Source organism: Hippopotamus amphibius, chromosome 1, assembly GCF_030028045.1.
Source record: "Hippopotamus amphibius kiboko isolate mHipAmp2 chromosome 1, mHipAmp2.hap2, whole genome shotgun sequence".
Lineage (NCBI taxonomy): Eukaryota > Metazoa > Chordata > Mammalia > Artiodactyla > Hippopotamidae > Hippopotamus > Hippopotamus amphibius.
Genome location: NC_080186.1, coordinates 173078468 through 173095169, shown reverse-complemented (window position 1 = coordinate 173095169; position 16702 = coordinate 173078468). Strand labels below are relative to the sequence as shown.

Sequence of the window (16702 nt, the reverse complement as noted above, 5' to 3'; positions counted from 1 at the left end):
CAAAACAAAAAGCCAGCTTAATTTGGTGGGAATCATAAATGCCTTTTATTTTCAAGCAGAAGTCTTTGTGAGAAAAAGTTCTCTCCAATTAAACAACTGAGCCTAGTAACTGAAAGAGAAATTCATCCTTCAGCTTGGTACCTCTGGGACCTAAGGAACTGTAAAACTTCTATACACAGAAAAATGGCACCAAGCAATTTTGAACCTGCTTGCTGCATGGACCACAGGAACTGTTGCATTAACCTCTGCTAGTTATGGAAACTGAGTAAAAAAGAAATCAATCAACATGAACTTTCAGAGGGCTGAGGAAAACTACACAACTAGCCTCTGGCAACATGGTGCCCAATCATTAATCCTCCCAAGTATGCCCTTGCTTTCACATAGTCTTTCAGTACCTTCAACTGAATACAACATTAAGATCAGTACACATTAGTGGGACAGATGCAAAAGGGGCAAAGACAATTCTCCTGGTTTTCCTGATCTAAGTTCCTCCATTGAACGTGAAAGCTGAAAGCAAGCAACTGTTTTGTCATCTATAAACACTGACATTTTTCCAGCTAACTTTTACTATCACATATTTTGTAGCGATGTAACATTTAATGCATTGATGGGAATATTGGTCAAGTGTCTCAGAATCACTTGGGAATTCACTACCAAATTTTTATTGAATTAAAAAAAGAATCAAATTTTTAAAAGAAGATTGTGACTTATCGTAAGCTCTTTTTCTCCTCTCCTACCTGTTCACTTAGTTTCCTGTTTGTGTAGTATAGTATAATAAAGGTTGTATCTGGTCTTCACTCCCAGCTTCTGGCACAGCCTGTATCAATACCCCTTGGAATTTTGAGTGACAGTGTCTTTGTTATGCTAATGAGGTGACTAGCGGGGCACCCCCAAGGTAGCTTCAGGATGGGGGCTGGTCGCTGGTCACCAGAAAGATCAACCATGAGGAGGGGAGGAGGGATGAAGACTTAAGTTCAATCACATGTACAATGACTTAATCATGCCAATATAATAAAACCCCCATAAAAATTCTGGACAGACACCAAAGCTCAGTGGAGCCTCCTGGTTAAGAACGTGATGTGTCAGGGAGAGGACAGGGAAGCTCTGCGTCTGGGACTCTTCCAGACAATGCCCTATATGTACCCTTTACAATAAAACTGCAGTCATTAAATATTCCAGTCTAATGAATTACTGAAACCCATGGTTCATGGGAACCTCCAAATTTGTAGACTGTTGGTCAGAACTGCAGACGTCCTGAGGACTGGGAACATTTGCAGCTTGCATCTTAAGCAGAGGCAGTCTTGTGGAAGACTGAGCCCTTAAACAGAGGGAGCCTGACACTGACTCCAGGTAGTATCAGAACTGAATTACAGTACACCTACTTGGGGTGGAAATAACTGGAAGGAACAGGGGACAAGGCTGTGTCAAAAAATAGGTCAAAAAATATAAATTTACCAATGGTAAAGTATGTCATAATTAAAAATCAGCATTTCACAACTAGCAGGTGTGACTTAACTATGTTAACTGAAATAGTAGTAGAAAACATTTCGGTACATTTGCAATACTTTCAGTAGTACCTCCAAACAGCTACTTTTACCAACGTAACTATTGGCTAAGAAAATGAGCCGTTCTTACCAAAGGCAGGCATTCCCACAGATCATGGCAATGGCGTTGTTCCAGCCATACACAGCCACAGGGAAGTTGAACGCAGTGATGATTCCAACCAGGCCTACAGGATTCCACTGTTCAATGAGTGCATGGCCAGGTCCTGAGGACAGGGAAAGGGGGGAACATGCTTAAGCACGTTAATGCCTGTCGAGGTAATAAGAACAAAGTCTGCAACCTTTTACTTTCAGAACAAAGGTGCACCAAACCAAGTGGGGATTGCAGATGCCTTGTAGTGGATCTTTACAAAGATCCAACTTTACAAAGCTGGGGGAGGTTGGTACATCAATTGGCACACAACAAAAGCTGTCATTATTACCACACTATCTTATAAACCATGAGGATATCCATTATGCCTCTGCGTGGAACTCTGTGTGGATCAAGGCAGTGTCAGTCCCATCTGGGAGACAAGGAAACTTCAGAGTAGATGAGACGTGTCACAGGTGATGTGATCACCAAGGGCAGAGCATGACCGCAACACAGAAGTCATGACTCTCAGAGCCGCGTTCTTGACACTGCCCAATGAGGCCCTCAGCTAACCTCTCCAAATTCAAAACAAAGTGGCTCATGTACAGGGGGAAAAAGTTACAATAATTATATAAATGTTGAATGAATGAATTGCACAAATCTTTATATACATACAGGAAAACTGAAAATACAAATTAAACCATTCGTATTTTATAGACTAACTTTAAACTTAAACTTTAAAGCACCATAAGCCCACAAGGTCCTTATTTTAATCAAAGGCAGCTGGAGCAGTGAAGAACCAGAGCAAGGAGTGTTGAAGGTTCACAAAACCTGGTTAAAAGCACTGGGAAGGCCACACTGCCAACACCCACCTTTCTGGCTATGCTCACATTGCTCACAAAAGCAGGGAACCCACCACTTGTTGCACCTTATTTCCAGGCCATTCCTTAGTCTAGGAACCCTAATCTCCCTGGAGATGATGTGCTGGTACAGCCTCACAGGGCTTCTTCCTCCTCTTTGCCCCTCCTTGGCTTTATCCTTCTCCCCAGGGAGGCCAGTGTAGCTCTGACAACATCCCTCTCTTATCTACCACGCTTCAGTGTCCAGATCAGTACAGGAGCTGCCCTCAAGATATTTAAGTCCAAACTCCATGAAAAGTCCCTTCTCAAGGTTCCCTCTCCACCCATCTCTCCCCTCATACTGTGCCCTCCAGGAGTGCTGAAGTAACACAGTTCCCCAAATAAGCCAAGTTCTCCAATTGCAAGCTTTCACACAGGCTTCTTCCCAGTTGAAAACCACCCCTGCCTGAGGACTCCACCCCTCTCTGCCTTGAGGCCTCACCTGGGATCACATTCTCTGGGAGGTCTTTCCTGACTGCCCCTACAGTCACATCGTGGGCCCACATCCTGCCCTTCACCCCCATCATAGCGCTTACCACGCTACATAGTAATTATCCCTTTGCTTACCTCCCACTTGCCCCTCTCTGCTCTAAAATGTAAGGAATCGTAAGGAATCTAAAAGTTTATAAATTTCTTGAGGGAAAGGATTATGCCTTATGGACCAAGTATCACCTATTAGATCATCCTGCACCTGGCAGACACTCAGTATCAAATTACTGAAGTCAAAGTTACCCGAAAGCTTCTGCATACATGAATAATCTATTTTTTTAATGTGTAAACAATTGAGAAGGATTTTAATTGGTGAGGGAGACATCACAGGAGGTAAAAATCAAAGGTTACTTGCTTGCACATATATATCTCCCCAAACTGGCAGTTTACCTTTTCAACGGGAAAAACCTATGAAAATTGTTCAATGACATACAATTACTAATGACAATCGCTATTATGTATCTCATTAAGGACAATAACTGTAAATTTGAAAAGAATCCCCTCTTTCTACAAATAGGGAGTTTGCCCAATATTCCAAGAAAAAATAGGAAAATATGATTTTTTTAAAATTTCTTTTCCTGATTATAAATGTAACACAATCCCCATTGTGGAAACTTTGGAAAATGCAGAAAAATATAAAGAAGACAGTAACAACTATTAACATTTCTGCCGTGACAACCAACCACTGTCACTACCTTGGCAGACTTCTACCCCGGGACTTTTCCTTGTCCTCATCATTGAGTACAAGCTTGGTCCTTGCAGCACAGTTTAACAGCCAAAGATTGAAAACACCCTAAATATCCGTCTTTTAGGAACTGGCCATCCTTACAACAGACAATCATAAAAAAAGAAGGAGGACGTACCTCATTGGAATAATGTGAAACAATTTCTAAGACACATTAAGTAGGGAAAAAAGTAGAGAACAGAACATACAGTTTGCTAATGTTTATGTCTGCCTGCACATGAATAAAAGCTCTAAAAAGTTACACAAGAAACAAGAAACATTCAATATTTCTGTGGAGATGCTATGGAGTACTCCATGGGGAGGAGAGAAACATTTCATCCCTTACCCTTTAATTCCTTTTTAATTTTGTGACATGAATACATCGCCTCTTCAAAAAACATTAAAATAATTCAAAAATAAGTAAATACAATTTTCCTAAAAAATTTGGGGCTGGGGAAAGCAATCTTCATGATTTTTTAATACCCGCTAATAGACTGTAAAAATTATTTGCTCAACTTTTGTCATATGATTTGACATCTAGGTTTCTTTTCTTTTTTTTTTTTTTAATGTATTTATTTATTTATTTATTGGCTGTGTTGTGTCTTCATTGCTGCACATGGGCTTTCTCTAGTAGGGGCTACTCTTCATTTCAGTGCATGGTTCCTCATTGCAGTGTCTTCTCCTTGTGTAGCACGGGCTCCAGGTGTGTGGGCTTCAGTAGTTGTGGCACATGGGCTCAATAGTTGTGGCTCACAGGCTCTAGAGCACAGGTGCAATATTTGCGGCGCACAGGTTTTAGTTGCTCTGCGGCATGTGGGATCTTCCTGGAGCAGGGATCGAACCCGTGTTCCCTGTATTGGCAGGCGGATTCTTAACCACTGCGCCACCTAGGAAGTTCTAGGTTATTGCTAATGTTCCCCATTGATAGGACAGTGAAGATCTTCACGCATGAACCTCAGTCACACTTCAGACTATTCACTCAAGATTCTGGAAACTGCTATTAAGTATTTAAGGTTCTCTGGATAGATATTTTTCCAAATTGTTTTCCAGACAGACGGGTGATCCACGTTGCCAAAAGTCCCTATAAAAAAGTATCTGTCTCACCTACGGACTTACCAACACTCAGCGTTACCTTTAAAAATTAAAAAAAAAAGTTTAAGCAACTTAACTGGATGTTTTCATCTGTTCTGCCTTTCTTAGTAAAGAAATTAATTTTCATATTTTTGTATTATTGAAATTCCTTTTTTGCAAACTGTTCACTGCCAGAGAATTTTTTGGAGCTCTCTGTATTAGAGTACAAAACTTTAAAAATAAATAAAATAAAATAAAAACCTCTTAGCTGAACTGACTTCACTGCTTACTTTCAGAAGGCAGGATGGGTCCCCCAATCATCCGCGATAAGCCAACAGCATAATCACAAATATCCACGTACTCTTGAACTTCTCCCACACCTTCCACTAAGATCTTCCCCATCTCCAAAGACACCTAAAATACAAAAAACCAAGCAGCATTTTTCCAACAGAATTCACACTTAAAACATTAAATCTGTGGTGGGAAAGCAAAATATATTTTGTTTTGTGATGGTAATAAACTTCAGAAAGTCCATTCTTATTTTTGTGAAGAATTTTAAAACCCAAGAATTGCCTTTATTTTTTCATATCTATCTTGTTAATCTTTTCTTTAAAGAAAAGATTTCTGAAATATTTAAATTACTTTCTTGAAAGTCACAATTTTAAACACAGAAGTATAAGATAGCCTTATTCCTCACTCAAAGAATTGTATATTTACTACAAAAATACTTTACCAAGCTTCCTAGTACTTGGATCTTCTCCCGCAAGGCATCACCAATCTGTCTCACTACTTCTCCTCGCTTTGGAGCAGGAACCTAAGAAAAGGATGGAATTTTAGTGTCTGATTCAAAGTATAAGCTCACGTCTATAACACAGTATTAGATAAATGGGCTGTAAGAGAACAAAGTACAAGCACATCAAAGACAACTGTTTTGATCCCATCAAGAGTGTGACATGATACTATCTATAAAATAGATAACCAGTGAGAACCTACTGTATAGCACAGGGAACTCTACTCAGTGTTCTGTGGTGACCTAAATAAGAAGGAAATCCAAAAAAGAGGGGATATATATATACGCATAGCTGATTCATTTTGCTGTACAGTATAAACTAACACAATATTGAGCAACTATACTCCAATAAAAAAAAAGTCCTTTCTAAAACAAATAATAAATAAAATAGAATCAAGTACTTTAAAAAAAAGTGACATGGCAGGCCCTAAAACCCATACCAGAGACCAAAAAAATATCCAGATGATACATTCTTGGTGAGCAAGGGACTATGCCAAATACAGAGAGAAATTCAGATTGAACACAAGTTTTGGGGATGACTCCAGAAAGCTCAGAATACCTTACATACCTGTAAACCTTTATGATTCCCAGTAATGTTTCCATATAGGTCAAACTGATTGCATGTCCAAACCCTCAATTAAGCTTACTTATAAAGCTGGTATTCCATAATCCATTCAAATCATACCAGTCGCTTACCAAATATTTTCTGAGCACCTACTATGTGACTACAGTAATACTAGGCACTGGGGCTAAAATAAGTGAGGCACTCATGGAGCTAACAGTTATTATCTAGTAGCATTCATGGCGCTAATAACAGAGGTGGGGGAAAGGCAACAAATAATTACAAATTGCCACAAGGGCTATCAAGACCAAAGAAACAAAGACAGAGAAAACAGCAAGCTTGGAGAATAAATGGGTACATTACTTTAAAAGGCTGTCAGCCCAAATCTCCAAGGTGAGATTTAAGGTGAAATCTAAGGTTGGAAAAATCAACCATAGGAATATTCTTCCCAAGGAAAAGAAAAACATGTAAGAGATCCATGGAAAATAAAATCCTGTCATATGTGAGGGGCTGACTGGGAAGGACACTATGCCTACAGCTAAAAGGAGCTTTAAGCAGTCCGAATCTTACTGCAATGGGAAGTCTTCATGGTTTTTAAGAAGCAGAATAAGATGATCTGCTTGACCTTTCCTAAGATCAGCTCCTGATGGGTGGAGAATAAATTGGAGGGGAAAGGAGTAGAAGCAAGGAGACAAAATGTGGATTCAGGATCTATTTTGGAAGTAGAATGGACAGAACACACGAGTGGAACAGGTACGGGAAATGAAAGCACTATGGATGACTCCCAGGTCTCTGGCTTGAATAGCTAGGTAGATGGAAGTAGAATTACAGGGATGAAGATGACTCGAAAGCAGCATCAGGAGTTTCTGGTGGAGGTAGAGAGTATAGGATGGACCATATTAAGTTTGAGATGTGATGCATGAATGGAGACATATTTTAGCCAACTATGATGTCACCCCTTCTCTCCCTTTCAGCTCTTACTGATTATTAATTCCAGCTCTCCCTCAAAAGGCAACTAACAGGACCATTCCCACCCCCCAGGCTAGAGCCAGTCCCGCCACACCCTCCTCACAGAGAAGGCTTCCCAGAGCTTGACTATGAGCTCAGGGCTCTTCTTTGCTCTCTCTCCTTCCCAAATGTACCCCAAATGTCTTAGTATAGTTTTTCTGAAGGGTAGCTTGGCATTCTATTAACATTGAAAATGTCCCCTCCTCCTTTGAATTGGAAGTTCTACTTCTAGAAATTGAGCATGTACATAAGTGTGCAGAAGTAGAGGTATAACAGCATTTACTGCAGTGTTGTTTCCAGTAGAGAAAACAGAAACTATCTAAATGTCCATCAGTATATGATTGGTTAATTATGCAATAGCCATAAAATGGAATACTGGACACTCTCTAAAAAGAATAAAGTAGATTTATAAGAAAAAAATTTTAGGAGCCATAACAGGACAATAAAAAATAGCAAGATAATGCATATGGTAAGTAAACTTTTGCTTAAATTTGAAGGAATATATAAGAAGATGTTACCAGTTGTAATTTCTGGGATATGGAAGCATAACAGACTTTCATTCTCCACATTTTATATGTCTGCAACATTTGTCATTTTTAAGATATACTCACACTTTTGGAAGCAGTAACCAAAAAATTTAATGTTACATGAAGCAGCACAGATCCTATGTATTTTCTAAGGCATGGAATGGGTTTAATAATGTTTCAATCGAATGTAGCCCACGCATTTATAAGCTTAGCAAATTGGTTACTTTCAACTCTGAGGGGCCAATTCAGTGGCTATTCTTAGCATACTTATTCTATTAGTCTTTCAACCACCACTTACTGCACATATTGTATGTGCCTGATATTGTGCTAACCCCTGGGATATGAGGGAAGCAAGGCAGCTACAATTCACACTCCCTAGAGCTGATGATAAACAGGAGATTACAATATCATGTGGTAAGCACCATGATAGAGCTAGACTGCACAAGCGATCACCTACAGGTGTTAACCTAGCGTTCTCTGAGGGCAAGGAGGTGGCGAGGAAGGTGGCTTTTTAAAGAAGTTTAGAGTTGAGACCTAAGACCTAAAGCATGATTGGTGTTTGCCAGCTGAAGAGGTAGAGAAAGGAGAGAAAAATTAGGGGGGACAGGGAGCATAACGTATGCAAAGGCTAAAAGGCAAGAGAATATGGTCATTTTGGAAAACTATAAAGACTTCAAAGAGGCAGGAGAGGAAAGTAGGGACCACACTGCAAAGGACCATGTAAAGGCTCCAAAGAGCAGTGGGGAAATCACTAGAGGGTTTTATATGGTGAGGAGAAAATCACTGCATTTTAAAATACTACTCTAGATGTGGTATAGAAAATGGAACCCAAGGAGAAAAGACTCAGGCAGGAAAACCATGAGCCCAGACAAGAGATGGTGGCTGTCTGAACCACAAAAATAGCAACAGAGAGAAATATAATTCAAACTGTTCAAGATTCAGTAATTGATCAAGTCTCAAAACCCTGGCCACACATTAGAACCACCACTCAAGGTTTAAACTACACTCCATCCCAGATCACTCAAACCTGGCTTTTTTTTTTTTTTTTTTTTTTGCCTCCAGCTTCCAAGGAAAAAATTAGTAAGAGCAGCAAGAGCTGAGAAGAAAGTCAGAATTAGGTAATCCTCATCCTCTTTGAAGCCCCAGGCCCCAATCCCTTTCCTAGCTCAGGACAATATATAAGCCTCAATTACCTGCCTGCCTTTGGGTCTCATATCTTTGTGCCTCCCCCTCATACAAAATTAAAATTTATTTTTCCCCTGTTAATCTGTTGTATGTTGACTTAATTATTAGAGCAGCCAAAGAAACTAGAATGCAACAAAAAATTTTCCTCCCTTCCAGTTTCACCCTAAAATGGCTCTAAAATATAGCCTATTAATTAAGAAATAAAACAACAAAACAAACAAACAAAACAGTACAATTGTCCCTCAGTATGCACAGGAGATTGGTTCCAGGTCCCCACGGATTCCAAAACCTGTGGATGCTCAAGTCACTTACACAGGGGCAGAGAACAGTCAGCACTCCGTATCTGCAGATGTGAGACCCCCAGCTGTAGAACCAGCTGATTTAAAATAAGTTGGCACTGCTTTGGTCATAATTCTCTATCCTGCTAAGGTGAACTTACCACACTGCTTACTTTTGGAAGTTGTATTTTCTTTGTTCAAGGATATTTCTGATTGTATATAATGGAACTCTGAGCATAATTTACAGCCAGAATTAAAGTAAAGGAAAGCTGTTCTTCCTGCTTTGCACACAGATGACCTCTTGGCTGACAATAACCTTGTATCCAATCCAGGGCTCTCCTGGAGAGCCTGTCCTTCCCCAAGTCCCCACAGCAATCACTGATTCAGGAGAAAACCATGGAGGCTCAGCACCCCCAAACCCAGCAGCACTGTGGCTCCAGAAATCAAACTCAGAGAGAGGTTTGCCCCTGTCTGTGAGCACTTTAAATGATTAACTCATTTAACCCTCACAATAACCCAAGAGGTAAGCACACCTGGTCTCCCCTTTTTACAAGACAAAGCACACTAAGGTGAAGTACCGTATCCAGAGGCAGAGCTGGGTTAACCATCCAGGATATTCCTACAGCTTCAGGCCAAGAATCTTTGGAAGACGGAAAGGGATATATTCAGGGTGGGGGAGGTGAGGGAGGCCTGGAAGATCCAGACTAGGCCAGCTCTTTACTCTCTCCTCCTCCCGGAGCCAGGCCCTTATCAAGTGATAGCTCAGTGTGACCCAGCCCAGCTCCAGTCAAAATTCCCACACCTGCTCACAGAACTCCTGGTGGAGACAGAGACAAAGGAGGCAGAACCGGCCTCAAAGCCTCATCAGACTGTTGAGGAATTGGAGCCCAGGCCCTGTAAGAAGTGCTGCTGCCACCGCTGCCCTCTGAACCAAGAGTGTCGACCTAATGCTAAGATACCCCCCACCCCCCAAAAAAATTGGCAGGGAGAGAGAGAAGGAGCATACACGTATTTTTAGCATAGATATTCCTTTCTCTTTGCTTAATTATAAATTCAGGTAACTTCAGTTGCAGAATAAAATGTTCATAGATCAAGTTTACGCTACTTCAACAGTTTTATTCCCTTTAAAATTACCCAATTACTGAAGACCAAATATGGAAAAGGCACTGCTTTAGGATGACAGCAGAGGAGATAACTGCAGCCCCCCAGGAGCTCCTGTTTCAGCAAAGGGGCACTGGCCTGCTCATCAGATGTCTCTTATTTCACTGTCATTACAGTAGGTAATCGTGCCACGGCCTCCATACTTACATCTGCCCAGATTCTCCATGCTTCTCTTGCTTTCTTTACAGTTTCTTCATAGTCAGCCATGCTGGCCTAAATAAAGATTTAGAGGGAGACAAAGGGAAAAGGAAAAGGCAGTGATGATCTTCGAAGAACACAGATTTTTGGAAAAGAATTGTAAAATCTCCAGGTTGAGATTTTACACCTACATCTTTAAAACCTACGATCTGTGGTTTAAAATGATTTTCACAGCCTACACTTCAAAAAACTTGCTGGAATTCAGTAAGTTAGAATCTGTGCTTTTTAAAACCTTGCTCCTCAAAGCAAGGTCCAGGAGCCTCATCTGTGAGCAATTAGGTGTATTAGAAATTCAGAACCTCAGGCTCCAACCCAGAGGTCAGAACATTGGTTCTAACTAAAGTTCCCAGGTGATCCAGAAGCATGGCTTTCAAGGGACCCCCTCCCGAGTCCTCTCTAGGGTTCACCTTTTCTGGGGCATACACACCCCCTCGAGCAGAGGGTCTCCCCCAAACATTCTTAAAAGTTACATTAAAAAGAAACATTATTCTTTAACTTTGTAAATTTGTATTGCTCCCCATCACTGACACAAACTCCCTGTGGGTATTTTGCATTTTTAAAAAACCCCACCTACCTGTTGGACTCTTGCAATCGGCTCATTGTTAGCAGGACAATAGGTGGTGATAACCTTAAAACAAAAAGAGGGCCACCATAAATAGAAATGTAATCCCAAATTAGGGGAGCAGGCTAATTGGGGGAAGGGAAAAAAAGACTAAAATACAATATTCAAACTCAGAATCTTTACATTAACTTGCTACAAACAAGCAACTCTTTCATTTTTGACCTGAACATTCAGAACCACGTTTTCTGAAAAACCCATCTTCCCCTTCTAAATATTAGGCATTTAAACAAAAGCCTAAATGTAATCAGTAATTTTGCCCCTTCTTCCACTTAGAGACCAAAGTAACAAGTTTAACTTATTTCCTCTCTCCCTTACTCTGCCCACCCTCTGGTCAGAGGTGAAATGACCTAGGCTAGACAACCATGGGAAAGGCCTGTGTCCACACAAACTGGAGACATCAACTAGAAAGAAAAAAACCCAGGTGTAGCTTTAAAAAGGTTTTCAGGAGAGGGTATTTTATCCATGAATCTAATGATTGGATACCACAGGAAAAACGGGATGAAACCACCAACGGGGGAGGGGGAATTTGGGGAACAATTAAAACCACCTGCACCTCCTAAAGTCCCAGAAAACCAAAAGCTGTTTCCTTTAACAAAGCAGGTTCATTCAACAAACTGTCAGGATGTTTTATAACATTTTCTTGTAAAAGCTTTCTTTTGTATACAACTCTCCAAAAAAAGAAAAATCTGAGTGACAATAACCTTACTTTCCCATCCTAGTCTAGAAAACATTTTATTGAAAATTAACTGGGTGTCAGGCTCTGGAAACAGAGAAATGCTGAAAACCCAGCCCTCAAGGAAGCTCAGAGCCCAATGAAAACAGGATATTCAGCAAGTCCGAGCTTGCATTCCAAAGGATTTCAGAAAAGATAAAACTATACGTAGAACTACCTGTGGCGCACGTCACATGTGAGGAGCCACAGTCAAGCACAAAATTCGGATAATTTCCACCGCCAAGCGTGTGTGGGAAGTTCAACCCAACCAGCTCCAAAATGAACTCGAGTCCCTGCAATACACAAGACCTAAAACCTAAGGGTATTTTTAAGACATTCTATGCGAAGAAACTTTCACTGCGGACTTCAAAACGTCCCACCCAGCACAGCCGCCGACAGCGTCCGCGGGGACTCGAGCTGGGCAGTGCCTGTCGGGCCTCCCGGAGCGAAGGGAGGCCGCAGAGATTGCCCGGGACGCCCACATACCTCTCCCCGGCCTCCCCAGCTTCCATTATACACGCCCTCGTTTTCCTCGCGGAGCCCCAGCTCCTTCAGCCAAGCATACTGGGGCTGATTGATGAGCAGAGTGGACATGAAGGCGGCAGGCCTGTTCCAAGGTCCCGAGAGCTTGCTCTTCCTTGCAACTTGCACGTAGAGCAGACGAGGGACGCGCCACATGCTGAGCCAGGGACGTCCACGGCGCCTGCGGCCCCAGGAACAGCTGAAATAGGGCCCCGCCCCCTATTCCGAGGAGTCTATTGGGCAGGCCCCGCCCCGCCCACGGGGCACGCCCCCCGCCGTCGCCATGCAGGAGCCAGCAGCAGCAGTTCCGAGCTTAACCCCGGCCTGAAACAATGTGGCTGAAGCTGGGAGGAAGTGAGCGGGCTACTGCCATCTGGTGAAAGATGCCGGGAACAGCGGCACCGGCTAGGTTTTTTTTTGTTTTTTTTTTTCCAGAAAAATATTGGCTCTAAAATACAGTAGGTTAGATCAGGGTTTGTCGGACTGTAATGTACAAGTAATCACCTGGCCATGGTGTTAAATGCACATTTTGATTCCTTCGGTCTGGACTGAGGTCTGAGAGTCGGTATTTCTAACCAGTTCCCAAGTGATGGTGACTTGCTGTTTCCTGGAGTAGCCAAAGGAGAGGGGGTTTTGGTGGTGGAGAGAAGATTGTTTGTTTTGCCGCTTTGTTAAATTACAAATTAGAGTTCCCTAATTAATGAAAAATATTAAATTGTGGTACTTCCCTCTAAATAGCCTGCCTGGGTATATTCTTGCTTTTGAAGAACAAAGACAGTTGTGATCAATTTCCTTTATGCTCCATTTCTTCTGTCTTCCTGCAATATTCTTTCCATCCCCACCCCATCCCTCACCATCCCATCTCCCATCTAATTCCACAGTAGGGCCTGCCTTTTATGAGGGAAATAGCAACATCTCACTCAGCGTGATTTGGGCATGAGTTAAAAATACACACACACACTCAAATCTATTGAATTAATAAGATGTCTCAGTGATTCCAAACCTACTTTTCCAAAATTTTACTTCTCAATATTTGCTTTGTGGCTTTCCACACTGCAACCAGACAGTCATTGCATATTTCTATACAAAGCCTGGGCTTTCCTTTCACGGTCTTTGCCTTTGCTGTTTTCTCCATCTGTAAAACCCTTCCTTTCATCTCTGTATTCACGCTTGAGCTTTATCTGTTCCATTCTTATGACACAAACTATTTCAACAAATTATGTTGAAATCGGCATGTATCAAGCACCTACCTAGAAACTTAGTAAGTGCTGGAGATACCTGAATGATGCTTCCACTTGAAAAGGTTATATTTTTCCCCATTAAAGTGAGGACCATTTCTGACTCATCCTTGCATGGCTCCACAATTCTCAGCATCCTACCAGGCTGATCACATCCATTTACATCAATGAAAAAATGAACCTATAAACACACCTCGGCAGTAGAAAGCAAGGATACCCTGTACAGCACTGGTAATCTCTATCAACAACCCAACTACTCTTTTCCATCCACCCCTAGGACTGAGGCACTAATTTCCTTCATTTTAATTCTCAGACATTTTAATGGAGAATTTAACTCTCCTCACTTTCTGGGCTGCCAGTAAAGTTCTTTGCACACATATCCCAACACCACATCCTTCCATTCTTTTCCCCTCCATTTGATTCAAAAAATGAAAAGACATTTACAGATGCACTACATTTTAGAAGCAGCACATAATGCTCTCAGACAATGTTAACTTCCTTCTCTTCAATAAGAAGAGCGGTTCATGGCTGTCTCTCTAAACCAGTTCTGGGATGATAGACACCAGCAACTGCCTATATGAAAATAGGGATTGCACTCCTCTTCCATCTTCTTTTTTCAAAACTCACTTAGCCTGACAATAGGAGGTCACGAAAAATCACCAACAATGAATTTTGATGGGGCAAAGCACAAAGAGATAGAATTAAATGAATCATATGAAAGCACATTTCACACCTGAAAAAGAACTAAATGGATCATACATGAAAGCATATATAAAAATTGCAAAGCCCTACAGAAATTTAAATGTACTGACTAAACTCAGGACACTTTGAGCCAATTCTGTATTAAAAGTGGAGAAGTAAGCAAGTGGCCAATTCTGCTTTTTAAATGACTTATCAAAGGCATCATAGGGTGGTTATAGCAAAGACTCTGGAGTCACAGCATAAGTAAAAATGACCTGTGCTTGGAAGTCCTCAGTGAACACTAGCTGTTTTCACTCTTCAGCAATAACTGGCCAGAAGGTGGAGGGATGTGATCTGATAATGCATGCTTGCCCCAAGGCAGCAGTAAATTGGAGAAATCACCACAACCCAGGATACAATTTCATTATTGTAAACTCAGAAACTGATTTGTCAGAACATGGCGAATGACACTAACTATTGCTCTGGGCAGACTCATAGTAATCGAGCAAACCAAAAAAATGATGCTGCAACTAAAATGCTGGCTTATTATTTGATGGTGAAAATTATTCTCAGAAAGGACTAACCATTCACATCCTCTAATCACTGCATTCTATCCCAGGGTACATACTACCTATCTAGTGATTTAATGAGCCCAGAATTTAGAATAAGAGTTATTGATTAGCGGTATATGATTCCAGCATTCAATGGCACCAGGCTAAGATAGTCTCCCCAATGTCCAAATTAAACTATAAATTCAATGCAATCCCAACCAAAATACCAGAATTGGCAAGCAGATTCTAAAGTTTAAATGGAAAGGCAAAGGATCTAGAAAAACCAAAACAGTTTTGGGGGAAAAAAAAGAACAAATTTACATTACCTAATTTTAACAATTATAACAATTTTACAATTCTTATAAAGCTACAGTAATCAAGAAAGTGTCACGTTGGTGTAAAGACATACATAAAGATCAATGGAACAGAATAGGGTACTCAAAATTAGGCCTTCATATATAGTCAATTTTCAATGAAGGTGTCAAAGAAATTCAAGGGAGAAAGAATAGTTTTTTCAACAAATAGTGCTATATTATTTGGATATTATGGAGTGCGCGTGCACACACACACACACACACACACACAGAAACTTGACTTTTACTTCACTCTATATACAAGAAGTAAGTCAAAATGGACCATAGACCTAAAGGTAAGAAGTAAAACTCTAAAACTTCTAGTGGAAAGCACTGGAGAAAGTCTTTAGTGTGAGGGTCTGTTATATGCATTATATCATATTTAGCTGCCTCCCATACCACATAGTAAAATGTTAATAATAGCATGAAAATGTACTCCTACCTCACACCACACACAAAAATCAATTCCAGGGGGATTGTAATTCTATGCAGAAAAGGTAAAATAGTTGCCTAAGAATTAGCAGATCTGGAGTCACGACACAGGTCTTCAATAGCTTAGCTGTGTAATCTCTCTTTAGTTATCAAAATCAATTGGCCCAGATAATTTCTAAATTCCTTTATAGGTATTAAATTCACATTTCAAAAATCTAAATTCATTTTTTCCATACAGTCTAGAGACACATCCTAAGGAAATAATTAAAAAAGAAAAAAAAGACTGTAAAAAGACACGTTCATTGCAAAACTGGCTACACCTTAAATGTACACCATCAGAGCCTAAAATATGATGCTACCGTCATGCAATGCACAACTAGGGAGTCATTAACAAGAAAGAGCTAGAGCTTTATATTCTGGTATAGAAACGGGTCCAGATGAACTGCTATATTGTTTCTTTTTTCTTTTTCTTTTCTATAAGAGAGAGAACAGATGTCTGATTATTCATTTGCAAAGAATGGAGTAAAGTTTGCAGACGTGACCAAAGGCTCCGACCAGAAAGTAACGGGCAAAAGTTCATGCCAGAAGTAACAGAACAAAGGGCGACATGGTAACAGTTACCTTGTCATGAGGGAAGTCTAAGCCCTCCAATCAAATAGTAACAAAGTACATATTGTAACTTCATTGGTAGGCGACCTTCAGGAAAGGCGTGAACCCTGTAGTAAGTACTCAGCCAATGAGGAACCAGGGGAGGGATTTGCGGAATAGGAGCTAAAAGGATTGCTGTAATCATCTCTGCGCCTGTCCCTCCAACAGACATCCGCTCTTGCAAGACCTTTATTAGAGTCTCACTTCGCTGTACCCCGTGCCTCCATGTCCTTTCTTTGGTAATCGGACAAGTGGGGGATTTATTTCTCACATTTTCTTTTCTTTTCCTCGCGTCCCATGTGGCTTGCAAGATCTTAGTTCCCCATCAGGTATAGAACCCAGGCCTCCAGCAGAGGAAGCGCAGAGCCCAACCACCGGACAGCCAAGGAATTCCCAATATTGTTTCCTTTTTAAAGTAG

General features: G+C 40.9%; 1 protein-coding gene across 5 annotated transcripts in view; it reads right to left on the bottom strand.

Moving 5' to 3' along the window:
• Positions 1-12987, bottom strand: part of ALDH7A1 (aldehyde dehydrogenase 7 family member A1) — a 61870-nt gene extending 48883 nt beyond the window's left edge. For 3 of the 5 annotated variants that reach the window (XM_057736323.1, XM_057736317.1, XM_057736307.1), the window contains exons 1-7: positions 12885-12987; positions 12345-12561; positions 11099-11152; positions 10474-10539; positions 5549-5629; positions 5106-5229; positions 1636-1768 (exon numbers count right to left, since the gene is read on the bottom strand). In XM_057736323.1, coding sequence (XP_057592306.1) covers positions 1636-1768; positions 5106-5229; positions 5549-5629; positions 10474-10539; positions 11099-11152; positions 12345-12561; positions 12885-12892 — 683 coding nt within the window. In that variant the 5' untranslated portion in view covers positions 12893-12987. Of the gene's footprint in view, positions 1-1635; positions 1769-5105; positions 5230-5548; positions 5630-10473; positions 10540-11098; positions 11153-12344; positions 12562-12884 lie in introns of those variants that run through there. The other 2 variants (XM_057736330.1, XM_057736339.1) reach the window with 1 other exon arrangement.
• Between the last annotated feature and the right edge of the window lie 3715 nt (positions 12988-16702).